The sequence below is a fragment of the Anastrepha obliqua genome, chromosome 2 (assembly GCF_027943255.1).
Source record: "Anastrepha obliqua isolate idAnaObli1 chromosome 2, idAnaObli1_1.0, whole genome shotgun sequence".
In the NCBI taxonomy this organism is placed as follows: Eukaryota; Metazoa; Arthropoda; class Insecta; order Diptera; family Tephritidae; genus Anastrepha; species Anastrepha obliqua.
The window spans coordinates 14575870-14603219 of record NC_072893.1 but is presented as its reverse complement, the minus strand read 5'-3'; the positions used below and the strand labels follow the sequence as shown (position 1 = coordinate 14603219).

The window sequence follows — 27350 nt, the reverse complement described above, 5'->3', positions numbered from 1 at the left end:
AAAAAATGTTCATTAAAATATGTTTTCATATTTTTATTTTTATAAACATATTTTTCATAAAGAAATTTTCATACAAAATTTTCATAAAAATATGTTTTCATATTAATTTTTTTTATGAAAAATGTTTCCAAATTCGTTATTTTTATTTTTATAAACATATTTTTCATAAAAGAAATTTTCATAAAAAAATGTTCATAAAAATATGTTTTCACATTTTTTATTTTTATAGACACATTTTTCATAAAAATAATATATGTTTTCATAAAGACGTTTTCATAAAAAATTTTAGTAAAAATATGTTTTCATATTTATTTTTTTTATGAAAAATGTTTCCAAATTTGTTATTTTTATTTTTATAAACATATTTTTCATAAAGGAATTCTCATAAAAAACTTGTCATAAAAATATTTTTTCACATTTTTTATTTTTATAAACATATTTTTCATAAAACACTTTTTATTTTCATATTTATAATTTTTATAAACATATTTTTCAAATACATACGAGTATATTAAAAAAACAAAAAATTTTGAAAGAAATTGCACCAGGCGGCAAATCTCGTGAAACTGCTGTGCAAAATCATCTTTGCATAATCAAAGTCAAGATCTGCCTTGAGCGAAAAGGTGTTTTGATAAAGCCACCTTCAACGGTACAACAACTCAGCTCTTGACATTTGGAGGTGAGAATAAAACCGTCAAAGACATTCAATTGGTACCATCGCACCAATGCTATGTGCGGCATGCTCCCACTAAAGTAAACCTCTCCTCTTCGGCTGACTTCCAGTCGGGGCTGCATGTTTGTATTACATCGAGGTGAAGCCGTGTTTGTCTCTGTTGACCACAATAAGAGCCTGCGTCCAGGACCTCTGCCTCGGACGTATGGAGGTAATACTGCAAAGATAGTCTCCAATTGCTTCCACTGTAGGTAGGATCAAAAGAAACACGAAAATGTGGCAATGCCCTGACCAATACCGTCTTGTCACTGTACCTATGATTTAGTCGTGAGTGATAAACTCAGTCGTCTGTGGTTGTCGTCAGTTCATATTTATTCGACCTCCACTGGGATTTAGCTTCTAAATGAATACAGGCTCAGGCGTTCCCTTCTTCACCTTTCTTCATCAAGTTCATTCAGAGATCACATCACCAGCTTAGCATCCCAGCAGTGTTTTGAGTTGCATATGATGCTTATTTGGTCAGACACACTCGGCTTAATACCACACTCCAGGGTTAATTCCTCGCGCCTTCTCGCGCGAACCGAGGTCAGTGGAAAAGAAGATGCTTGGCGTCTTCGAGCTCTTCAAGGTAGGACATGGGGCAATATGGTGAAGCTGTCATCCCAAATCTATGCACATAATGTTGAAGCATCCATGTCCAGTCAGCAACTGTGTTAGGTAAAAGTTAACCTCTACCTCAAATCTACATTGCAACCATGTCTCGAGGTTCGGGATGAGCTCCGATACCCAGCGACCATCTTCGACTCATTTCCGTTGCCATTCATTAAGCGTTGAGCTTCGTTGTCTTCGTTTCTGCTTTCTGGAAGACCTTGCGCTTGGTCTGTCAAAGAAATTATGTAATTCGCATGCACGTACGTCCATGGGAATTTTCTTGGCAATATTACGCGCTGCGTCTTCGGATACTGTCCCATAGACCTGTCTGGCATCGCGCAAGTGCATATCTCAAGTTTCGGACCATATTGGTGCGGCATAAATCAAGATGGAGTCTGTAGCTGTGGAGAGAAGTCTTCTTCTTCTACTCAGCTCTTTATATAGTTGACGACTACTCATTACTTATTGGTACATTTGTTTGCGGTATCTGCTGGGAGGAAGGCCGCCCTTAAGCAAAATTCAGCCATTATTAGCATTGCAATAATACGTTTTTAGAAAAATATGCAACGTTAATCGGTTGTATTCTACCAGAGGTCCTTCTTCCTTTTTTAATTTTAATGCTTTAAAAAAAATTCTATTGTGGGTTCATGAATAGTGTGAAATCGGAAAACTCATATCCTCTAGTTGCTCTCCTTTCTACAGATTTTATACAATAGAATCTGGCAGTTTAGTTCCCGTCCTTGCCAGCTCTGTTTCCCGGTATACCTCTGGGCACGTATATTACCTTTATCGTACATTGAACAGCCAGCTCATGTAAAGGCGTCCTACTTTTAGTCACTATTTTGAAAGAGGCGTCGTTACATTGTACAGGTTTTATCGTACTTTGGCTGCTGGAATATATTGTGATGGGGTGTGTAGGTATGAAGGCTTTTTGAACCAAGAAGTCGCCTCTCTTATTTCTACTTGTGCGTTCGAAATTTGTCTGAGAATGCCTGACTTCCCTCTCGAACGCATCCTTCTTCGATATTAGGCGCAGTTCGGATCCTGGTCATAGAAGCTTTGCTGAAACTTGCTATACGGATGAGCTAGCTAGCTAGGGGTCCACGAGATGGCTTCACCGCGTAATGAAGGGATTGGGGTTCTTTTAAATCTCAGTGGGCTGCTCCTGGAGAAGTAGGCTTCGCGTCAACTCAGCGGGCGCTGGGTAAGTACACAAACAAGCAAAGTCGCGATATCTTTCTGCTCATGAGGGGAAATCTTTCTGGTAGACCGGCGCAATCGAATTTTGTGGGTGATCTTTTTGGACATTGTACGTTAAGTGCCCACGCTGCAAGACTTGGTATCACTTCGAGCTAAGAGGCTAAGTGTCCGCCCATTTGGGCGTATATAGGTTCTTATCTCCGAGCATGAAACATCTAAACGATAAATAAAAGGTCCCCCTCAGCAGGCGATGGCAAAAGCTCCTCATCGCAAAAACATTTGCCGTGCGGAGTCGGCTTAAAACGATAGGTCCCTCTGTTAGTGAAACAACATCAAGACGCACACCACAAATAGGCATATGAGCTCGGCCAAAGACCCAAAAAGGGTGTAAGCGCCACTTATTTATTTATTTTTAAGCTAAGAAGCTGCAGACTAAGCTTCAATGAAAGCTACTCCGACTAAATCCTGCTACCATCCTAATTGTTTGAGCTGTGAGGTGGTGAAAATAGCAGTAGATCCTGGATCTAAATTCGCAGAGTTTTCCCATTCACTTCTCTCCGAGATTCTTGTGCAAAACTTGTTTTCAAAGTAGAAACGTTGACATCCAAAGTTGGTAGGCCAACTTGGCATTGATTGCTTCGATTTTGCAAGTAGCGGCATAGAATTGAATTCGTGACACATCCCACTTATATTTTAACGTCTGTATTAAGATATTAATAAATTTCAAGCGATAAAAATGTCACAGGCATTAGTCAAGTATTTACTTAACATAAACACACAGACTACGTACTTTTACTTATCGATTTACGCGCACAAACTAGCAAAATTTACACTATGCCACTACAATGAATTTGGCAAAAAAAATTAAGGTGCCAGTCGAACTCAGTCGGTTTCGCAACATAGCCGCACTAATTTGTATGTGACAAATACGAAAGCATTCAAAAAATTAGAAAATATATGGAAAAAGTGGTTAAAATGAGCGGTCTGAATAAAGAAAGCGCGAAACATTTATTAGAGTGTTAGTGAAAAGTGTGATAAACAAGAAGTGGTTGTTGAATATTTTCAGTGGAGAAGAACTAATTTTTATATGTAAAATAAATGCCTAGGCGGCCGCTTACAATTCCACTACCAAAGTACTACAGAATGCCATCAGTGACGTTCAGGTAGGATGCAATTTGAAATTATTTTATATTTAAAAAAAAATGAAAAATATCGCTGACTTCTTGAACCTGACTATCCAATGAATGGGACGCCAATTTCGCTTTTAATAAATAGACCTAACCAAGTCAGGTAAAGTCAACTGGCGGCAAATAGCACAACGAGATTTACATTTTGTTGATTTATAGGCGCTTTTTGTGGGCTGCGGCTGGTTTCATCTTAAAGGTAACATCAACATCACCAAAGATAAAAGAAAAGCGCTCCATTTGTTATTAAACGTAATAACATTTTATTATTACCCCTAACAAAAAATAAACAAAAAAGGCAACAAGACATTTTAATAAAACGACTGCGTTCACGTCATTCCTAGTTGCTCATGAGATGACTCAAGCAACAAATTGTCTTCCATTGTAACAAAAAATACATACGACGGTCACCGTAGCGGAATGGGTTGGTGCGTGACAACCATTTGGAAGTGTGTAGGCTCGAATCTCTGTGAATGGAACACCAAATGATAAAAAAAGTGGGGCAGGCAATGACAAACCTCCGAGTGTATTCTGCCCTGAAAAAGCTTCACATAAAAAATATCTGCCACTCGACGCTCTGTGAAAAGTGTTCATCGCGCGCTCAGGCCAACTGATGTGTATATAACCGTCCTACCGAATGCACTATTCGGTAGGTCGTCGCCAAAATTTAGAAAAATTTTACATTATTTCACGATACTCGACCGATTGGACCACGTACTGGACCCGAAGCCAAGAGAATAATGCGTCTGCCGCCGTAGCCGAATGGGTTGGTGCGCGACTATCATTCGGAACTCACAGAGAGAACGTCGGTTCGAATCTCGGTGAAAACACCAAAATTAAGAAAAACATTTTTCTAATAGCGGTGGCCCCTCGGCAGGCAATGGCAAACCTTCGAGTGTATTTCTGCCATGGAAAAGCTCCTCATAAAAATATCTGCCGTTCGGAGTGGGCTTGAAACTGCGGAGGAATCGATCCGGCGCCGATCTCAACAACTTGGTCTATCTTATGGCACTACTTGGCCGATTCTACGGAAAGATCTTGGTTTGAAAGCATATAAAATACAGCTAGTCCAAGATTTGAAGTTGGCCGATCCTTCAAAGCGTCACAACTTCAGTTGTTGGGCTCTTGAACTCGCCGAAGATCCGCATTTTGAGACCCCAAGTTTGTTCACGACTTATCCGGCATCGGCAATTGAAGTCCGTGATCTTCACAACATTTGGTTCTAACAAGACGGCGGACGGCACTACTTGGCTGAAAGATTTGTTTCTACTATCACCTCCTCGTTTGAATACAATTTTTTTCCCGCCAGCCATTTCAGCAAATTGGGTAACAAATAGTACTCCGTGAAATCCGAGTGAACCAAGTCTGCAAAATAAGGAGGATCTGAAAGGAGTTGAAACCCTAGCTTCACTGATTTTGCGACTACAACTGCTGAGGTGCGATCTGGTGATTTTTCATGATAAAAAAGGAAAATCACTCGACTTCCTCGATTCAAACGAATACTAAAGACAACGAAACAGAACGATCTGGCTGAAACTTGGTGTGCGTTCTTCCAAGAGATGCTACTAAGAATACATAAACTGGATACGCGCCAGTAGTGGCATCTCACTGACTTTGCACGCGTTTTTCAAAAAACCCTCGCAATTGTTAAGAGCCGCGTTTTGGAAAAAAAGATGAAACGTAAAAGAACCTATTTTTTTATTTTAAAACAACATCTAGGCGCGTCTTTTGAAAAACCATTTATATATATAATGCGCTCTACACTCCATATTGAGTGTTTGGACGAGCTCCCGCTCCAGTTTTATGGTGCACGAGTTGTTTTTTTTCACAAATGGAGAGATCTAAAGTTTTAAGCCGACTCCGAACGGCAGCTATTTTTTATGAAAAGTTATTTCATGGCAGAAATACATTCGAGAATACGCCATTGCCTGCCAAGGGGCGGCCGCTATTAGAAAACACATTTTTCTCTGAATTTGTATTTCATGCACGCGGTTTCGAACCTGTGCACCACTCAATCGTAGTCACGCACCAACCCACTCGACTGTGAAGACTCCTAAAAATATAAACTCAAAATAATCAACAACAAATAAGTTTACATGTACGTGTCAATTGGTAACAAATAATAAATTTACGGTATCATTTTTCTGCAGAATTATCAAAAGTTGCCAATTCAATTACAAAAATTCCACTTTGGTTGCGAGACATCGATATGACAAAGAGTGATAAAAGATTTTGTGTAAATGGCAGCGCTTGGAGTACTGGGAGGGGAAAATGCAATAAGACATTTTTGTTGTTTTGGACAACAAACACGTGCACAAGGCAATTGTTAATGAGCTGTTAATTACTTTCTAATTGTTATTGCTTTAGGAAGTGGTTTGAGTGAGGGCTTTATGGAATGAATTTTTGTACAATAATATTTGCGTAACTAGAGATTGTTTTGCTGCAGCAGATAAAATGGAAATAATAGAAAAACTGTTTTTAATATTCATGAAATTGACTGTATTTCACAAATCGCTTTATGTCAATACTCTCGGGGTATGAAATTGAAATGAAATTTGAAAAGTCGAGCGAAGAAGCACCGAGAGATTTCGTAACTCCTAAAACTCTCAGGCTAAAAAGCTAATTGTATTTAAACCTCTGGAAAGGGAGAGGGTAGATAGTCAAGGAGGAAAAGAGAGAAGTAACAAAAGAAAAAGAATAATTGCGAAGTAGAGGTCGTTACACCTCGCGGTATGATTTCGCTCGACTGGCTTAATCTGAAATTGCAAATTTTCTCACATTTTTGCAGCCATCATCACCATGCATAGCAGTACAGCTCGATGTGAGCCTTAGCTTCCTTCACAATTTTTCTTCATACATCTCAGTACAAAGCCATACTAGGGTAGTTGGTCGCTTCTACGCTTCTTAGATCATCCTCAATGTTGTCTAACCATCTTTTACGCGATCGCCTTCTTCTCGATTTCCACCAAACATGCGTGCATCTAAAAATTTTCGAGGTATTTATTACTTCATCTGGCATTCTGGCCATTGGATACGCTGCGCTTTAACAAACCGCACAACGTTTTCGCCCTGTAGGGATTCCTCTAGCTCGTTATAAAATCTGATGCGATAGAGACTATTGCTTCAATAGAGACACTCTTCGCAGTAAACCTGACAATGTTTTGGCAAGAACTCTTCAAATGTTGGCTCAAAAGTGCTAAATTTTTCACATATCCACAAAGAAAATAATCCAAAGGGGTCAAATCGCACAAGCGTGAGTCCCTTTCGCGGAATGGTTCGCCAAATGTTTTCACATTCCATTCATTGTATCGTGCGCTGTGTGGCACGTAGCGTCATCCTGCTAAAACCACATGTCTGCAACATTAAAGTCTTCCAAGTGGAATTTAAGTGTGCTCTGCCCAAACCATAAGAAGGGTGCCAATTGCCGTTGGATTAGTATTCTAAATATCGTCTAGAGGGTTATAGCGGTCGCTTATGTTGTGAAAGGCTGAAGCCCACCGTCAACCAACTGGTTGGAACTTATGAGTGTGGCTTTAGACCTGGAAAATCCCCAATCGATCAAATATTCACAAAACGCTAAGTCCTGGAAAATACCCATAAAAGGAGAATCGACACACACAATCTTTTTGTCGATTTCAAAGCTGCATACGACAATACGAAAAGAAGTTGCCTATATGCCTCGATGTCTGAATTTGATATCCCCCCAACTAATACGGAAGTACCTCTCCGAACCGTTTGATACCAAGCGAGGTTTCAGACAGGGTGACTCGCTGTCATGTGACTTCTTTAACCTGATGCCAGAAAAGACCGTACGAGCCGTAAAACTTAATCGGTCACGGACAATATTTGATATGAGCGTACAATTATTTGCGTATGCCGATTATGTTGGCATCTTCAGCCTTACCAACCGCGCTGTTAGTTCTGTCTTTTCCAAACTGGATAAAAAAACTAAAACTATGTCTGATGGTGAATGATGACAAAACGAAGTACCTACTGTCATCTAACAAACAGACGACCCACTCGCGTATCGGCACCCAAATCACAGTTGACAGTTATGATTTCGAGGTTATAAGAGACTTCATTTATTTAGAAATATTAACACCGATAATAATTTCAGCCTTGAAATCCAATGGGGAATCTTTCTTGCCAACAAGTGCTACTTTGGACTTATTGGGCAATCGAATAGTAAAGTCCTCTCCCGACGAACAAAACTTAGCACTTTATAGGGATCCCTTCATGCTCGTCCTATCCTATCGCGCAGAAGCTTGGACGATGACAATATCCGATGAGGCGTCACTTGGAGTGTTTGAGAGAAAGATTCTGCGCAAGACTTTTTGGACCTTTGTACGTTGGCGACGGCCAATATTGCAGGTGATGGAACGATGAGCTGTATGAACTTTACAACGACATAGAGATAGTGCAGCGAATAAAGATTCAGCGGCTACGTTGGCTGGGTCATGTTGTCCGAATGGATACAAATGCTCCGGCTCTGAAAGTATTCGATGCGGTACCAACTGGTGGTAGCATAGGATAAGGAAGACCTTCTCTGCGTTGGAAAGACCAGGTGGAGAAGGACTTGGTTTCACTTAGTGTGAAACAGAAACGAAGACAGAAACGCTTTGTTAAACTCGGCTAAGATCGATTAAGCGGTTATCGCGCCAATCAAGAAGAAGAAGAATTGATGCGCGAGAAAGTTAGTAATCATTAAATATATATATTTTGCAGTGGTTCCTAGGAAGAACAAAGGGCCTCAACAAGAAAGTTAAGTTAATTCAGTGCTAGATATTATTTGTCATCATAAACGGCCTGCTCGCAGCGCTTCTGTTTCAACTAATCGTCTCCACGTGTTGGATGGCCTCGCGCGTCTGCGACTCCCTTGTGAGCACCAGTCTAAGGCTGCTTTCGCAATATCGCCATGAGGCTTTCGAATCCATGGATGCCCAATCAATTTCCATTTACGTCGCCGATATCGAGATGAACAGGAACCTGCTTCGTCAAATTCCAGAGGTTCGTCAAACTCCAGAGGTGATGGATGCTTGCGCAGCTTGTACGACGCACATTGTCAAATATGATTGACGTACGGCGCCATTTGTAAAAATTATAAATCTTCCGATAGGGTGATTAATTTTGAGCCATATATATAATTGACGCGTACACCCTTTTTGGGTGTTTGGCCGAGCTCCTTCTCCTATTTGTGGTGTGCGTCTTGATGTTGTTCCACAAATGGAGGGGCCGACAGCTTTAAGCCGACTTTGAACCGCAAATATTTTTTATGATGAACTTTTTCAAGGCAGAAATACTCTCGGGGGTTCGCCATTGCATGCTTAGGGGCGACCGCTATTAGAAAAAACTTTTTCTTCATTTTGAGGTTTCACCGAGGTTCGAACCTACATTCTCTCTGGATTCCGAATGGTAGTCACGCACCAACCCATTCGGCCGCAGCCATATAGTTCATTTTTTTTTTATGGGTGATGTATGGTTCAAAATGCTGTCGCACTTACAGCGACCTTCGTCTACTGCGTCGAGTGGTGTGGCCACTAAAACGATCCCCCCTCTCATTCTGGGGAGACACCCTTCCCGGGACTGCTTTCTGCATTCCTTCAGGACGGCCCAGAACGGCATCCATAAGGGAACAACTCTATTCATCCACGTCTGGGGCCAATATATTTGCAGCCAACTTTCTTCTCCAGAAGGATAAAAAGACTTTCTCGGGACTACAGCCAAGCTTTCCCCAAAATATTTGCAGCCAGCATTTCATGCCATAAGGTCGTCTTCTTCTTCTGGAGAGACACTCTTCCTGGGACTACTTTCTGCATTACTTCGGGAGGGCCCAGAATGGCATTCCTAAGGGACCAATTCTATTCACCCACAACTGGGTCCATCATATTTGCAGCCAGCTTTCATGCCATAAGGTCGTCTTCTTCTGTCTCTATTGCCATATAGGTATGTAGTTGGTCTCAATGGCTTTGCACCAAACCAATGGACCGTGAGAATTCATTTTTCGAAAAATCGTATTTGATTCGAGGGCAGCGAAAGTTCAAGTGGCTATAGTCTGAGCTATTCAAATGCGAACGCCAGAGGCTGGTTAGCTGCGCACCACAAATCCTATATAACATTTTTTCAGACAAGTCAGTAAACAATTAGCCAAAAAACATCTATAAAATTTAATAAAAATACCACTTAGATCCCGCATTATGCAATCCCACGAAAGCACACTGATTGATATGATATAAAAGACTTCATCATGCCTGTGTTCCTATTTTTATATTTGCAAATTCAAATAATGTGACGCGTGAAAAGTCTCAGAAACGCGGGTTTACGATTAATAAACTTAATTGCCACTACTAATGGTTTTTACAAATTTGCGAAACGCTAAAAAGTAGCAATACTCGTACAAAAACAACAACAACTGACACAGTAAGCAAACCAAAATTATTTCACACAAAATTAAGTACATAAAATATACAGTCATAAATCTCTTTAGGCCCACGAAGAAGGAGAGAAAAAAATATTTTACACAAATAGTTGCTTCAAAATTGCCAATAATAAAATTTTGAAGGTGCTAATAACTCGCGCAATTAAAAAGTACTGAATATGTGCAAATTAGTGACTTCAATTTCGCTTCAAAATGCGCGCTCGCAAAGCGCAAATGTAGTGAGTTTCTGTAGCATTCGTAGTAGCGATGGATTTTATGGAGGAGATATGTGAAAAAGATAAACATTCATGAAAATTTACTATGACATCGTGAATGAGTTTCAGTTGGCTCTGTTTTCGCATGAATTTAGTTCGATTTAAGCTTTCACCGGATCATGTCATTGAGCGATCTTTATCGGCCGCGTCAATCCTCTCTGAGTAGTTCGGGCAGTAACGTATCCACTGTTGTTGCACCTAGCGTTGTTGTAACGAAACCGAAGCAACGCGTTCGCTATGAAAATGAAATGCCAGGATATGTGCAAAAGTTTGTTTAAATTATTAATAGAAAAAAGAAATCTATGAAAATATAATTTGAAAATACAAAATATTTGGTGCTGTGCTCGCGATTTTTTTTTTTTTTTTGTGTGAAACTTTCAGTATTACGTAAATTGTTTACCAACAAACGAAAAACATTGTGATCTATTAAATTAACTATCTACATTAAAAATTTTACTTTAAAGTATTAGTGCAGACAGAGTCGTGATGTTTGCCAAAAAGTTGATGTAATATTAATACACAAAGCTTTGTCAATTAACTCATTTGCATTGATGAAAGTTAGAAACAATTCATATGCATCCACGATCATTCTAATTAAACACGATCTCTTCTTCTTATTGCCTATGCTATTCCTTATGCTTTTCCCCAATCTAACGTCTAACTAAAGTGCTTTTATTCTGTAAGCCGCTGTTTTTTTTTTGTCTTTTTTTGAGAGAGCAGGGTTTGAGGTGCTGTGTTGAGTAGAGAGCACAAAAGGCGTTAAAGTTGCAGAGCAAACCTCTCCATTTTTCATTTCATTTAAGCAGGTCCTTTTTTTGTTCTTTTTTTTTTTGAGAGATCTGGGCTTGGATGAGCTGCTGTGATGAGTAGAGCGTACAAAAGGCGTTAAGGTCGCAGTGCAAACCTTCATTTTTCATTTCATTTAAGCAGGTCCTTTTTTTTGGTTTTTTTGACAGCTGTGATGAGTAATGAGCACAACAGGCATTAAGGTCTCAGAGCAAACCTCCCCTTTTTCATATCATTTAAGCCGCTTTTGTTTTTGTATTTTTTTTTTTTTTTTTTTGAGAGAGATTTGGGCTGTCATGAGTAGACAGCACAAAAGGCATTACGATCGAAGTGCAAACCTTCATTTTTCATTTCATTTAAGCAGGTCCTTTCTTTTGTTTTTTTTTTTTGAGAGATCTGGATTTGGATGAGCTGCTGTGACGAGTAGAGAGCACAAAAGGCATTAAGATCGAAGTGCAAACCTCTCCATTTTTCATTTCATTTAAGCCGCTTGTTTCAAGATTCCAATATTTATTGTGACAAAATATTATCCATCGCTAGTTACTGGCCGCTATAGACGGATGGGTTGTTGCGGGACTACCTTTCGGTAGCGCTCGTGTTCAAAATCGACGAGGCATGAAACAGCAAAATATAGAAAAAGAAATTTCCTAATAGTGATCACTCCTCGGCGGCCAATAGCAAACCTACGAGTGTATTTTTGCTATGAAACATTCCTCATAAAAAACCATCTGTCATTCGAAGGCGGCATAAAGCTTTACTTACTTGGTAGGCTCCAGTTTTAGCGATCTGCGATTAGCCACTAGTCGCTGGGAGCCAATTCTCATCTAACTCACGCAACTTCTTTTTTCAATAATTCAAAACGATTTTTTGATGTTTCTGGTGTCACCGTAGTGTTTTCCCAGCAGAAGTCGCCGCAATTAAAGAAGCTGTGTATTGGCTGCTCGCTTCTGTAATTACAGTATAGGAGGTAAATATCTACACCGACAGCCAAGCGGCAATTAGAGCCTTGGGCTTTGTGCATTCCAAATTTGTCGGTGAATGCCTGATTTCCCTCTCGATTGCATCGAAATACTTCGATATTAGGCTCATTTGGGTTGCCCGTTACAGCGCCATAGAGGGAAACTGCTGGGTCGATGATTTGGCCAGACAGGGAATCCTTGAGATGTCTTCATTTCAATATGAGAGGCTTGGAGTTCCCTTAAGAACCTGTAGTCTGCTAATTGAAAGATGGGCCTCGTGTCAACTCAGGGAGCGCTGGGCTAGTGCGCAAGCGTGCAAAGTCGAAAGGTCCTTCTGGCTGCGGGTAGATCGAGGGCGCTCGAGAAAACTTCTAAGGCTAACAAAACCATAGCTATTGAATTACTGGACACTGTCCGTTAGGTGTCTATGCGGTGAGGCGTGGCATTAGGTAAGGCCCTTCTGCAGAAGCTGTCTGAAGGACGAGGTGGAATCATCTCAGCACCTTCTTCTCAGCTACTTTGCTCTCGTCGAGCCAAGGTTTAAAGATCTGAGCTTTCACTTTTTCGCTACACCAGCGGATATTGCGGGCTTATATATCAGAAATCTGGTGAAATTCATCAGCAGCTTGAAACGGTTAACACAAACGTAAATCGCCGCTCGTTGGTCGACATCCTCAAATCCTCTAACCCAAGCCCTTTATTCTGTTTGCTGCCTCCTCCTTTCTTGTTCCCCTCCCCTCGCCCTGTATGGTCCAAACGGGTCCCTCGCAGCCATTTAACCTAACCTATCCTGTATTGTGCATCATCGGAGTCTCTACGGCCACGTTGTTTTATTGTTGTTTCTGAGAACGGAGTCCCCATAACACTTTTCAAGGCATTGTTTCGCTTGAACGATCTCTAGCTGGTATCGCTAGGGACCAAAAAGTCTATGCGTGGATTATTGCCAACCAGGCTAACCTAACCTAACCTTCGTTTGAACGATATTTTTTCGCATCAATAAGCAGTGCAAAACTAAAACATGAAATTCCTTTTCATCCATTGTTTTGAAAATAACAATAACTCACGAACTAATGAATAGAATATCATGAAATTTTAACAGCTCTCTTTCTAAGATCAGATCTACAGATCAGCCGAAGTTTTGGCCTCTTTCTAAGAATGTCTAAGTTGCATTAAAGCCAGGTTGTTCGTCACCAACCCCAACAGATAGAAGTGGATAGAAACAATGTCTAGACTACGTGGCGTGTGTAGGCTGAAACTGCCTATTTAATCTAGTCATATAGGTTTTACGGAAACGAGCAACACCTGCCCTAGCGGAGTCGTGTTGTATAAATTCTTTGTTATATGTTTCCTCATATCGTAACTTTCCTAGTGTTATCGGCTCTGAGCTATACATGATTTCACGAGCCAATAATACGAATGTGGCATACAAAGTGTGACTACCAAGTAATGAAACTGAAACTACCAAAAAACTTAAACTATAAAAGAAGAACGAATGCGTCAAGCATCAGCTATCAGCAGCTGTTTAATGGGCAGTTTTCTCTTTCCCTTGCTACAACTCGCTCTTCGGTAAACAAATTGTTTAGTCACAGACTTCGCTCGCATGGCATTTGTTTTTATTTCTGTTTTCTGGAAATATGTTAAGTGTAACAGTAGACTCTGTGCTGACTCATTTCAACGACGATTTCGATTCATTTTTGATAAATTTACCAACAATTTCGATGGAGGCGGCATGTTCATTGTCATTTATGTCCTCACAAGCATCTCTGAAACGTGTAAACCACTCATGAACTCTAGCACGAGATAGACAATCATCGCCATAAACTTTTTTTTTTTTCATTTTTATGACGCCAATCTTGTTTATTTTTGACTTCACCTTGTATGTTTACATTTCTGTTTAGCGCATTCATTTATTTCATTCATTTTATTCAGCCAGTAGTGTTATTTTCAATTCAACACAAATTAAATGAATTCTAAGTCTACTGCAGTAAGTCTACATTTGTTCAAATTTTAGTTAGTAAACTGAGTGCATATATAATTATTTTGCCATACAAATTTTACTATCTTCAAAAAAATTAATGTCACCAGTAGTAAATTACTTTACTTTAAAGGGCCTTACTGCCCGTAGGACTATAATCAGAACAAATCACAAAAGTTTGTACATATACAAACATACATACATACATCCATACATACATACATACGTACATTCACACATACGCCCAAATATTCTTGCTACTTACATACATATAATATGTATATCTACTATTTGTGGCAATCCTAAACCCAACCACCCAGCCAATCAACCATTCACCCATCCAGCTAGCCAACCAGACGACCAAATTAACATCCAGCAATTAAGTGACCGCTTAATTTGTTAACACGCTCGGCACGCTTCCTCATAATTTGTTAACTTTTAGTCAGCTGCGCACCCCCGTTCACCCAGAAACAGTTATATAATGCACATTTACACAAACTTACTTCTGTGCATATGTGTGTGTGTGTATGTATGTAAGTATGTATATATGTATATCCAACCGCGACTTACATGAAGGCATATTCACAATGTACGCTGACAGTGGCGGACGATAAAATAATATTTCGCTACATACAAAAACTTAACACTACCAGATTAAAGGAATCAATTCACTCGTTTTTCATTCAGAGTAATAAAATAAAACATTGACTATCGTCATCAAGACTATTTTGGGGCGCTTGCTTTATAAAATTTGATTTAATATTTGCCGCATTCGATTCACCACTTCTTTGCTCGCTAAAAAATTCCGCTGCTCGCCAAGCAAATCATTTTACTGTGAACGGAATAACAATTTAGCGATGACCAAGCGATTTTGTTTTTAATCGCTTAGCTCATAAGCGATATGCTTAGGCTAGTGCTTTCAAGTATAAGTCGGAATATTTTTTTATTATATTTTGCGTACTTTAGGGGTAATGCTTTGAAAAACAATGAAATTAAACGCTTGTCTTTTGACCGTTCTACGACGAGATCAAAACATTTTGCACACTTTCAAACGGGACGGCACAGGTTAGGTTAGGCTGTCATCCGACTCTTAGCCCTGAATAGTCCCATAGTGATACCACTGGAGCTCGTGCTTTGCACACGTGAATCTTCTCTGAACCAAACTGTGGATTTAATCAATTTTGTTAATTTCGACAACCCTATGACATTTCCAATGCTGTGAAGAAAAGCGAATCCGAGCGAGGAAAGTATTTTTCTGTATAGAGCAATGCATGTACCCAGGAAGCGTTCCACGGTTTCCTCTTCTACAGTATCTTGACAGCTTTAACAAAAGTCATTATGTGGTACCCCCGGATCTCTTCCTACCCCATTCGTATTTCTGATATCCTGTCTCCTAAGATTTAGTAACGATTTTAGCGCGGCTGTGGTTCCATTCTAGTCTACTTTGTATGCTTATTTGGCAAATAGGTGATTGTCTAAAACGGTCATTAGCAGCATTGATAGAGTGTCTATCTGCTAAGATAATCGGTATTAGTACATTTTCTGGGCGAATATTTCGTGTTATACCTTCCCTTGCAAGCTAATCTGCTTTGCAATTATCTCCTATATTTCTATGGGCTGCCACCCAAATCAGGTAAAGCCGGCAAACACAGTCTTCGCATTTTCATGGATGACTCCAAGATCGAGCACGTTTCTCGCGCTGGTGTCTTCGTAGAATTCAGCGGGACAAGAGTACACTCTGCTCTTGGAATGTACGCATTTGTGTTTCAAGGGAAGATGTATGCTGTTCAAGAAACAATGAACTTTGTTGTGGAAAACCCGTAGATAGACAGATCTGTATGTGTTTGCAACGACAGCAAAGCTGCGCTCATGGCTTTACACAGCCCTCCAACCACGCCAAGGGTAGTTGAGTTCTGTAAATCCAGGCTAAACTATGTCGGTAGACATAATATCCTGATGCTAACATGTGTCCTGGGGCACGTGAGTTTCGCGGGTAACGAGATCTCTGACTCTTTAGCTAGAATGGGCTATAAGGCCAACTTCTCTGACCCGGCAGGGTTAACAAACGGGTAACTTCAACCCACAAGCGAGCTGGACTGAGGCTGAGAAAGGCTGCAGATGGACAAAACTGGTATTGCCTGTCATCTCCGACCGACTGTCGCAGATCCTCCTGTCATTAAACTGAAGGAACTGTAGGCAGCTAGTTATATTGATGACGAGCCTTTTTCTATGGGCGTAGCACTCAGACAGTACACCCTGCCCAGCATGTGGAGAGAAGAATGAGACGGCGGACCACTTTCTGTGCATCTACCCTGCTTTCGGTGGAATCAGGCTTGAGGTGTTTGGCAGTGTTGTGTTAAGAAGCGACCACCTTGACTCCTTGGCCCCACAAGATCTACTCAGATTTCTTCGGAGGTCGAATAGACTCAAGGAAAATTAAAAGGGGACCCCTCGTGCAGTACAGTGGGTTTAATGTTGTCTCAAAAAAAAAGGTTACACACGAATCGAAATATTTCGTAAAATCATATTTCTGGTATGTTTTGTTGAAATGCAGAAAGTATGTTACATAGAGGAAATGTAAAAATTTGCCCGCTAGGAGACACTTTTTTTATCAAATGCAGGATGGCAATCACAGGGATAAAACAAAAAACTGGTCTAATAAAGTGATCAATTTAGAGGTATCAGATTTAAATTTAAATAAAACAACGAAAATTCAAATTGATTGGGCAATCTTTATTATTTTTGTGTCGAACAATTCTTGACATTTATGTCTTATGACTCGCCAAAGGAGGTGTTCCTCTTCCTCTACTACCATCAGCTGGTACCGCATCGAATACTTTCAGATCCGGAGCGTTTGTATCCATTCAGACGACATGATCTAGCCAACTAAGCTCCACAGCTAAGAGTTAAAGATCCAGATCTTAATTTGCTGTGCTATGTCTATGTCAGTGTGAAGCTCATACAGCTTATTTTTCATTTCACACTCCATTTTTATTAGAATTGAGAGAGAAAAGTAGTCAGGCAGATTCAGTAACTCACTACCGCGTAAGCTTCATTGAAATTGTCTGGCAATTTCATTTGTTCAGGCGAGTTCTGTAATTCTGAATGCAATTGCATTGAAATTTTCGAGGCCGAGCATCGAGCTATTCAACAACACAAAACGTTGATCGTAGCAATATGCGCCGGTTATGGCTATAGAATATTTATTGTAGCCATAAATAATAATATAATATTAAGGGGTTATATACAGTAAGAAGGCCGAAAAAAGCGAATTTTCCACAATTTTTTCTGAGAAACTTTTAAACTTATTGATCTAAAAATTTGTCTAAATATTATGTTATCCTTTAACTGTATTTTAAGACTTAGTATTAGTAAAAATATTTATTTGGAAAGGAGCTACAGCTGATCTCCGGCAGCTCCTCTCGAAAAAGACTTTTTGCGGTGACGACTATATCTCTGAACTGGATCCTCTGAAATTAAAAAACCAAACAGATTTCGTTAAAGTAATGTTCTATCTAGTAATTAATCGGATAAATAAGCAAAAAAAATTTTTTGACAAAATGGCGGTTTCTCAAAAATAAAAATCGATTTTTGGACAAAATTTCGGCCTTAAATTGTTTATAAAAAAAGCTATTTATCGGTGAGAAAAAAAATACAAAAAATATATTTAATAATATAGAATATATTAAAATTTCTGTGCGTATTGTTAATCATATGCACATTAAGAAAAAAAATAAAAAAGTGGATTTTTTGAACTTTCAAGCTGTATATAATCCCTTAATATAGTAAGATTACCAAATTCCTTTAGTCCTGATAAGGTACTGTCTTAGCTAAGGTTTGCAATTATTACATTCTTATTTCATTGCCCGCCACTGTATGTACAAACTCCACATGTGTGGACATTTGACATGCCGCGGATTTGTATTACCGTACGTAAACAGTTGTAATTATCATGCAATTTCCTGCTAAACGACACTCTCATCAGTCGCACGATTGTAAACCCAAAAAAAATGTCCGGTAGTAACCCAGACACCCATTATTTATTATCACAAATTTACAATAGTTTTGTTCGGCTTACAGCTGAATTGATTTCGGTGTCAAGAGGAAGGATTAATAGAGTTGTATTACCGTTAATTTGATTGCTCTCTTTTCAAGTGACATTAAATAGCGCCAACTTTGCGGTCTTTGTTAGATGTTTGGCTTTTGCTCCAATTTGTGGCAGCTGTCTTGATGTGGGCCAAGAAATGGGGCGACCTACAGTTGTATTTCAATTTTCTATGACGAACTCATTTACGATAACTTCGCTAACTGGGTAACCCATACATTCACACAAACGCACAAACCTGCATGTCTGTGCACACACAAAGATCCACATCCGAGTAAACATTCATTAATGTCGAATTTGTGTTTATCATTAGATAACTAACTAACTCTGCGTCTGTATGTATTGTGAGTATAGATGTGAGAAACAGAAAAGGTATGCATATCTACTTATTTCTGATTTATTGTTTATGGCCTTTTGTTTTTGTTGTTGAGTAAACTGTGATGTAATTTGTTTTTTTTTTTCTTCTCTGTATTGAAAAATGGAATAAAACGAAATGAGCAAAAATGGGAGTGGTCCTAAATTCTGCCTTACAAATATTCGTTTGGGTAAAAATTCTGGCAAAAATGTGAAATAAATTCTAAACGCCTATCAATTCCCTTCAGATATATTTCTGTATTTTCGAAATTCTATAAAGTCAATGTAATATCGGGATCATATTCTGGGTATAGAAATTCTGTATATAAATTGAATTTGAGCCATAATTCCATATTTTTAAAGTATTGTAAAGAAAAAAACTTATGTTAGATAAAAAAAATAGTATTTATTAAAAACTGGAAAAGAAGTGAAAACAATTTACAATTCAACAATAACACCACTTTGATCAAAATGTTCCATGGAAATCATGCCTTTAGCGATATCAACGCGAGCCCTTTTTGACATGAAATTCAGGTCCTTTGGGACCAACTTGGCAGCAACACGGCACAAACTCAAATCATCAACGCCCTCAACGGATTGATAAGCAATGTTCGTGTCCTCTGTCAGCTCTGTGATGGTTAATTTGAGCTTATTCATCAACTTTTCTTTCACCTTATTGATGTTTTCATAAGTTTCCGGTGTCGCCGGCCTGCCACTACCTTTCCTCAGTCTCGATAGACTCACGATCTCTTCTGAAGCGTTGATGCCAATCGTAAACGGCTACTTTATTTAGGGTATCATTACCTAAACAGTTTCCCAACATATCTAAGGTCTTCGCACCATTGCATCTATTTTGAATGCAAAATTCAATACAAACTCGTTGTTGCAATTCAAATCGATTTTTAAAACTGTAAAAAATCGAAAACTCATGCAGAGGTAGATTTGCTCAAGATGGCGTAACTTTTACAAATGTCAAGCAATGTTGATGAAAGCACAGAGCTTACCTTGTTTGTGGTGTAACTTTAATAACAAAAGTTTTATAATTTCCGCTGGCAGTAGGATTTTCTCTAACGCCGCTTGCCAAGATTCGCTCCGTTCTCATTTCGTAGCTTTTTAGCAATCCTTTCTTTATAAAATTTGAGACAAAGACGATCGCATTTGGTGAAGAGAAAAGTTCTCTTCCATCAAGACTAGGCCGTACCACACAGGTCCGCTATTGCAATGGCAAAATGACATAAAAAAAATCACAAATTACTCGCTTATCATTACATTCTTATGGGCCCCCATAAAGCACGCAGCAGAGAAAGCCGCTAAGATGACATCCCTACTCAGTAGACTGATGGCAAACATGGGGGTCCAACCCAAACAAAACGAGAAGTAATGATGGCTACCAAGCTCTCCGTTTTCTTATACGGAGCTGAACTGTGGGCAAAAGGTAAAGCATCGGCGTAAGCTCTTAGCAACGGTACAACGAACGGCAGCCCTGAGAGCTGTGGCCGCCTATCGCACAGTATCAGGGTCAGCTGTTCAAGTAATAAGCGCTTCAATGCCGAATGACTACTAGCTTTTGAGAGGAAAAAGTTGTGGGAATTAAAGACGGAGGCGATGGAAGCAAGAGTTCGCAAACCTGCAGTGCGCGAAATAAGGTATGAAACGCTAAGGCTATGCCGAGAGCGTTGGATTAATGACACACGGCAGATGAACGGCTAAGCTAATAAAAGACATCGCCACATGGAACAGCAAGATCTCCGGTGAAGTCAATTTTTTTACAATCTACATGCATATACGGGGATGCCGCCGTAGGTGACGCTGAACAAACCTTTTTCCAATGCATGTTTTGGTAACAAGAACGTTTAGCGCTGGAGAATGCAATTGGTCACATAGCCACTGAAAATGTAATCGATAAGATGCTAAGTAGCAAGGAAGAGTGGGAGATCTTTGGTGGTTCCGCGAAAAGAATTCTCCGGATGAAAAAGCGAGACCTGGACGCAGGCACTCAGGCATAGATTTTGTAATGAGAAAAATGGAATGCCACTCTGAAATAATAGGACAGCGGGATGGTTCCAGGGTGGGCGTTGGTTGCAAACGAGGGGGAGTTTTTTAGTCTCTGGGCATGTCATTGCTGCAACGGGAGCTTTGATGATGCATTAAGCATTTCATCCGCAAAAAAAAATATATTCTATAAGTATAGTTTTAGCCTCCTACGACAATTTCCTGCCTTGCAAACACTTGGGAGCCTCAATAAATTATATTATTTACAGGGCAGCAAAAAATTTTAAGAAACTTTATAAAGTTGAAGGAGACTATCTTCAAAAATGTAAATATTATTTTTTCCCCCCAATAGAAAGTTCCCTACTTCAGTCTTTAGGGACTTATTGACCTACTCGCATATACGCATTATAAAAAAATCTGGGTTATCAAATATAGAAACATACATTTGAAAATAGATAACGACTGATAAGAAATTTAAATTAAAGCTAAACAATAATTTATCTGAATCTATAAAGAATCGAAATCAAGCACAGAGTGAGATATGCACGCAGTTAATAGATAAGTATGTGGGCACATACTCGTACTCAAACACAGAATGCTGGATTTGTGTTTGACGTATTTTTAAGGTTGTCTAGACGAAGCGTCGGTAGAACTTCCTCATATCAGACACTTGTCAATCCGTGACAAAACGACAGCACATCCACATTGTGATGCGTTTTAGCTATTTTTCTGTGTTTTTAATATTATATTTATTGATTTTGTATAAAACCCCGTTTATTGTCACACAAAAACCAAATTAATATTAAATTTTATAAAAAAATTAGAAAAATTCCTCATAACTCTACAGTTTTTAATCAGAATTTCTAGAAAGATTTTTGCTTTGCACACTTATAGCGTATTAAATTGTAGTATCAGGTGTTTTTCTAGAAGCTTGAAAGCTTAAAATGATAATACAAAACAGAAATATTTGTGGAATGCATTTTTTTATTATCTACTGGTAGATAATTTTATGTCATTTAATTCTTAAATAAGATATCAGGCACATGTCCGCCGCCGCTACGAGTTAACATTAGTGGATCATCAATTCAATCAGTTCACTTTTTGACTACTTTTTCCACTAAATCGATAGCGCTCGGCATTCAGCCTCACGACAGCTCTTTCCTCATTTCAAAAGAAATAAAGCCGATGATGCCACCGCCAGTGCCCTATGAGCTTAGCGAACAGATTTATTTTTTCCAAAGTAAATTTTTACAATTTGCAAGCGTTGTTTGGGCGTTAAGCGATTCATGACGGCTTGTCAAACCTTAGGTTAGGTTGAAGCGGTTGTTCACACTCAGGCTCATGGCCCATTGTGATGCCGCTTGGCGAACTAGCCCTTATCCCACCTGAAACCAATGTGTACTTTTCAAAAATTTCGTAAGATCCTTAATTTCGACAGAGCTGGAATCTTCTAATTCATTCAAGAATTGTCCGCACAAAATGGCGAGTCTACGTCTGGATAGAGCAGGACAGTGACACAGAAGGTGCGGGATCGTCTAGACAACTTTTACAGAAGTCATGTGTTTGCACACCCATTGGGTGGGTGTGTCTACCGATTAGGCACTGCCCCGTAATAACTGAAATCAGTGTATTAAGACTGTGCTTATCTCTTCTTAGTAGAAGTTCCGTGCGTTTAGCATTGAGAGTCGACCACAGCTGTCGTGCAAGTGGCCTCGTTACGCCATCTTTCATGCGCTACTCTTACAATTTCCTTTCGGATATGAAGTTTACATGTTTGAAAGGGTATACCTATATCATTGTCTATGTACTCATCGGCCAATTTGGTACCGAATTTCGCTAGTTCATCGGCTGTGCAGTTTCCCTTGATGTCACAATGGCCAGAAACCTATGTTACCTTTAGATGCAATGTCTGAGCCATCTCGTTCAGAGATGTGCGGCATTTCATGGCTACCTTGGAGGTGGTCGGCTGTTTTGTGAGGGATTTTATCGTCGCCTGGCTAACTGTGAAAATGTAGATATCATCTTCAGGTATCGCATCACACTGTACCAGTGTCACGGCTTTCATTATTGCCACCAGTTCAGCCTGAAAGGCACTACAGTAGTCGGGAAGTCGAAAACTGAAGGAGATCCCCATATGCTCGGAATATACACCTCCGTCCACCCTGCTATCGAACTTTGAGCCATCTGTATATGCATGGATGGGCTTGCCCTGTCTTACCACGTCCCGTTCCCAATGGGTAGGAGGGTCGCTAAAGTTGTACTGACAAGTATAGGCGGGACTATATAGTCCACCTGTCCGGGAAGCTCCAACGTGCCATCCAGGATTTTACCGTGGCCATAGTCTGTGTTTGACCACTTATTTATAGTGCTCAGCCTTATTGCCGCACGACGCGCAATTGACTTTGCCTGCAGATCTACCGGAAGGAATTGTAGCATCGCATACAGTGTTTTCGATGGTGTGGTTCACATTGCACCGGTTATAAGAACAGATGCAAGTATTTGGATCTTGTCAACCTTTTTAATATTCACGCCCTTCTCAAGGGCATTCCACCAGAATTGATCTAATTACAACTGAGTATAACCACTGTATAATTCTGGGTTTCAAATCCCATTTTAGCTTCCCCCAATTTAGCTTCGTATCCAGTACAAGTCCTAGATATTTGACGTTTTCTGTTACCTTAAGGGGTTTCCCCCTACAAGTATTTGCTGAAGAGCAGGTGTTTTATGTTTTCTACTGAACAGTATCAGTTCCGTTTCTTCCGGATTTACTTCTAGTCCTCGACTTTTGCACCATAGTGATAGTTTGTTAAGAGCTCTTTGTTGAAGATCACACAGTGTTGGAAGGTGTTTGCCAGAGATTGCTATTACAATATCATCGGCATATGAAATTATCCTATGGCATATGAGATTATTGACGGTCAAGTTCCACAGAAGTGGAGAAATTACCCCAAACCTAACAGAAATTTCAACACAGTTCGCCATTCTCAGCTATCAAACCAAGCAGCAAAAAAAACACCCTACACAATAAAAATCCAAATTTTAAATTGCTAAAGATTCACGTCGATTTTTGATATTTTTTTGACGTGATAACGTCTTATAATTCGATTTAGCCGGCTGCACGCACGAAAAATGTGTCGTTATCTTGTTCAATGGTCGTTATCTTGCTCAATCGTCGTTACCTTGCATGAACTGCGAGCGAAAGCGCGGAACGAACGACAAAGAGCACAACGTTCGGCAACTTTCGACATCTGGCTCTCTCCTACTTGAGTGAGCATATATATGTATGTATATGCGCATTTGTATATAAATTCACATACTGGTATTTGCATATGCCTTCTTCCTGTGTGCATGGTAATGAACCATTTCTCTGTTGAGAATAGGACGATGATAGAAAAAGTAGGACATGAAAGGGAGTGTTTCGAGTGTAAAGTGTCTTGAAAAAGGCAAATCGATGATGGTGCCTCTTAGTGTTGTTGACTTATTAACGTCTGATGCACAATCGAAATTGAACATATCTTTCATGAATTTGATAAATGTTTCGTAATTTTTCACGTTTGTGTAAATGTAACTTGACCTATTCCATTGCGATTCCATTTACCTCCTCCTCTATATCCATATAAAATATCTATTAAACAAATAAAATTAAAATTTTGTTTTGAAAATTGCAACCATTCCATCAGTATTTTCTTATGACGTTGTTACGTTAAATTATCTTTTTTTTCCTTGATAGTGTTGCATTTTTTTAGTTTTGCCCTTTCTTCGTGCTCGCTGCGCCTTTCTTACAATTCCTTTCTTTGCCAACTGCCAAGGAAATAATTCAGTGCTGCCAATTTCAACTGCTGCAACAAGCGACCTGTTATTTTATTCGCAAGTCGCTAAGGGATTGGCAAATCGAAAGCGCATAAAATGGTTTGTTCAGATTCTATTTGTTGTTACCCTTTTATGGTCAAATCCTCAATACAATTTACTAATAATATGTAAAAATATTTATCTTTCTCCCACCTCTCAGATAATTCACGCTCGACTTCAAACACTTATGTACAAAAGATGAATTCTGCGTGAGCGATTTTGCTTCCATTATCACCAATACAAAAGCAAAGCAAGCAAGCGTTGCGAATTTGGCGTTTTAACCCTATGACTGACGGTGTGGCATGACAGAACATTTTGTATTTCTTTCTTGTATATCTTTCGGTCGGTTCTTCATAAAAAGGTTTTGTGGCTGGTAGGTCAACTGTCACCATTCTTACTGTTTTTTCAGATTTTTGTACGTCGGTTTATACGAATTTTTCCAAGGCTTTCGATAAGGTGTACCCACTCAACATTAATCTCAACCCTAATATGTTTTGGGTTTCACTCTATTTTCCTTAAATGGGGTCTTTGTTTTTTGTAAATTTTATTAATGGTATATCTGAATGTTTCCTTTACTCTGAGTTTCTTTTCTATGCAGACGACTTCGTGCAATCTTCAATCAGATCTCAACAACATTGTGGCCTGGTGTGATAGGAATCTACATCAACTTCATTTCCTAAGGCAAAGCATTTAATCTCTACCTCATATTTTATAAAGAACTCGCATCTAAATACTCTTAATGAAATTACTGATCTGGGTGTAATCTTCGACTCCAGTTTTGAGTTTCTAAGTCATTTAAGTTTTGTAATCACCAAATCGTATTCTATACTTTTCTTCATTCGTCGTTTTGCTTGCGATTTTACGGAACTTTACACGTTGAAGTCGCTATATACTTCCTCGCACGATCCAAGCTGGAGTAAGCCGGTTTTATTTGGAGGCCATATCATCAGTCTACATCAATGGACTTGAACGCATTCAAAAGAAATTTCTTAGTTTTGCCCTCAGATCCTTGAACTTCACTGGTGTGCATTACTAAATTTAAAATAGTTACAAAGTAAAGGGTTTTTCAATAAGAGGTGTTATCCTGAAACTTTTCCCGTAAAAGATCAATGGTCTCGATACTTGTGAGGCACGTAGCGCCGTCTTGTTGAAAATAATCGTTGTCCAGATCAATACCATCCAATTCCAATAAAAAAATCATTAATCATCTTTCGATAGCGCAATCCATTCACCGTTCCATCCATCCATCGTTGCTCGAGCTTAATTTTCGAAAAAGTAAAGTCCAATGAATCCACCGGACCATAAACCGCACCAAACAGTTACACGTTGAGGATAGAGAGGTTTTTCTTTTAGGTTTTTCCAATAACTCTTGGATTTTCTGAGCCCCAGATCCGAAAATTTTGCTTGTTGACGTTGTTGATGATCGGCCGGTTTGAGTTATTGTGTTAACTGAACTTTATAAGCCTTAAAACCCAAATCTTTATGCGAAAATCGACGTAATGACGTTTGTGGAATGCCTAACTCCAAAGAACGGCGAGGAATGGACAAATGGTTCGTTCCATTTTTACTAATGGCGTAGTTTCTGTTTGTCAAATATCAAAAAATGACAGCTTCAATAGTGACATCTACCGAAATAGCGGACTATTCAAAATAACACCTCTTATTGCAAAACCCTTTAAAAGAGGCATAATTTTACTCTGCTGTGTTTTCGATATTATGAATGAGACAGTTGACTCGCTTTAATTTTTAGAGCGCATTTGTTTTCACATACCTAGAAAAAGTCGTCGTTTATTCTTTCAAGGGCGGGTTAGAACTGTTTATGCCTCGAAAGCTCCTTTGATTAGATCTTAAATGAGTTTAAACAGATTTCAAGTTCTTGTACTTTTGATTTATCGCTATATAATTAGTTCAAATTATCACTTAATGAATTTTTTAAAGAAACATGTAACACTTTGGCTGCAAAGACTCGGGCCTTATAAAGATAAGACTCTTTTTTGTTCAAAATTAGCTTTGTAGTCACTGGGAGCCACAGCGAATTCGGTGAATGTGGGAGACAATTTGAAGTTCAATTCATGTAGTTTTGCCATTGTTTTGATTGACTTGTAGCACGCTGTGTGGTCTTGATAAAACAATATTTTTTTCTTTGCCATATGCGGACGATTCTTTGCAATTTCGACCTTCAAGCGCTCTAATAACCCTATTTTATATTCACTGTTGATGGTATTTACACATCCTAAAATACCGAGGCCATAACCTTTCCAGCCGATCGTTGTGCTTTCGGGCGCTTTGGACGAGGTTCACCAGTTGCTTTTCACTCACATGACGATGGTTTTGATTTCGGAGTAAAGTAATGGATCCACGTTTCATCCATTGCCACATATCGACACAAAACGACACTACGAATAGGATATCATGAAATTATAACAGCTGTCTTTTTAAGGTTAATACTAACTGAAAAATAGGTGAATGCAACAAAACTAGTGAAATCTATGTATGTGTTAGGGCAGGGCCTTTTCAGCCCAGGTATTATGACGCCTCCGAATGGCAGATGGTTTTTCATGAGGAACTTTTTCATGGCAGAAATACACTCGCAGGTTTGTCATTGTCTACCGAGAGCCGACCGCTACAGATAAAACTCTTTCTATCATTTGTGTGTTTCATGCTCGGGGTTTCGAAACTGGGCACTACCCATCGTGATAGTCACGCACTAACCCATTCGACTACGGTGGCGACCAGTGTAATTAATAGTACCAGTTATTTAACTGGAATAACGCGCGGATTTTTGCCACCTACGATAATTTGCTCCCCTAGACAGCTGTCCGTATAGAAGACCCACACCTGCATGTATGTATGTACGAGTATATGTATGTGTGTTACGTAATTGTATGTACATATATGCATTAAATTTGACTTGGTATATAAATTTGAACAT

The 27350-nt window shown here is 39.3% G+C and overlaps 1 protein-coding gene across 4 annotated transcripts in view; it reads left to right on the top strand.

The window, feature by feature from the left end:
* The first annotated feature begins 3640 nt into the window (after positions 1 to 3640).
* Positions 3641 to 27350, top strand: part of LOC129239205 (proton channel OtopLc) — a 32654-nt gene continuing 8944 nt past the window's right edge. For 2 of the 4 annotated variants that reach the window (XM_054874550.1, XM_054874551.1), the window contains exon 1: positions 10591 to 10904. In XM_054874550.1, the coding sequence (XP_054730525.1) occupies positions 10885 to 10904 (20 nt within the window). In that variant the 5' untranslated portion in view covers positions 10591 to 10884. Of the gene's footprint in view, positions 3688 to 10517; positions 10905 to 27350 lie in introns of those variants that run through there. The other 2 variants (XM_054874553.1, XM_054874549.1) reach the window with 2 other exon arrangements.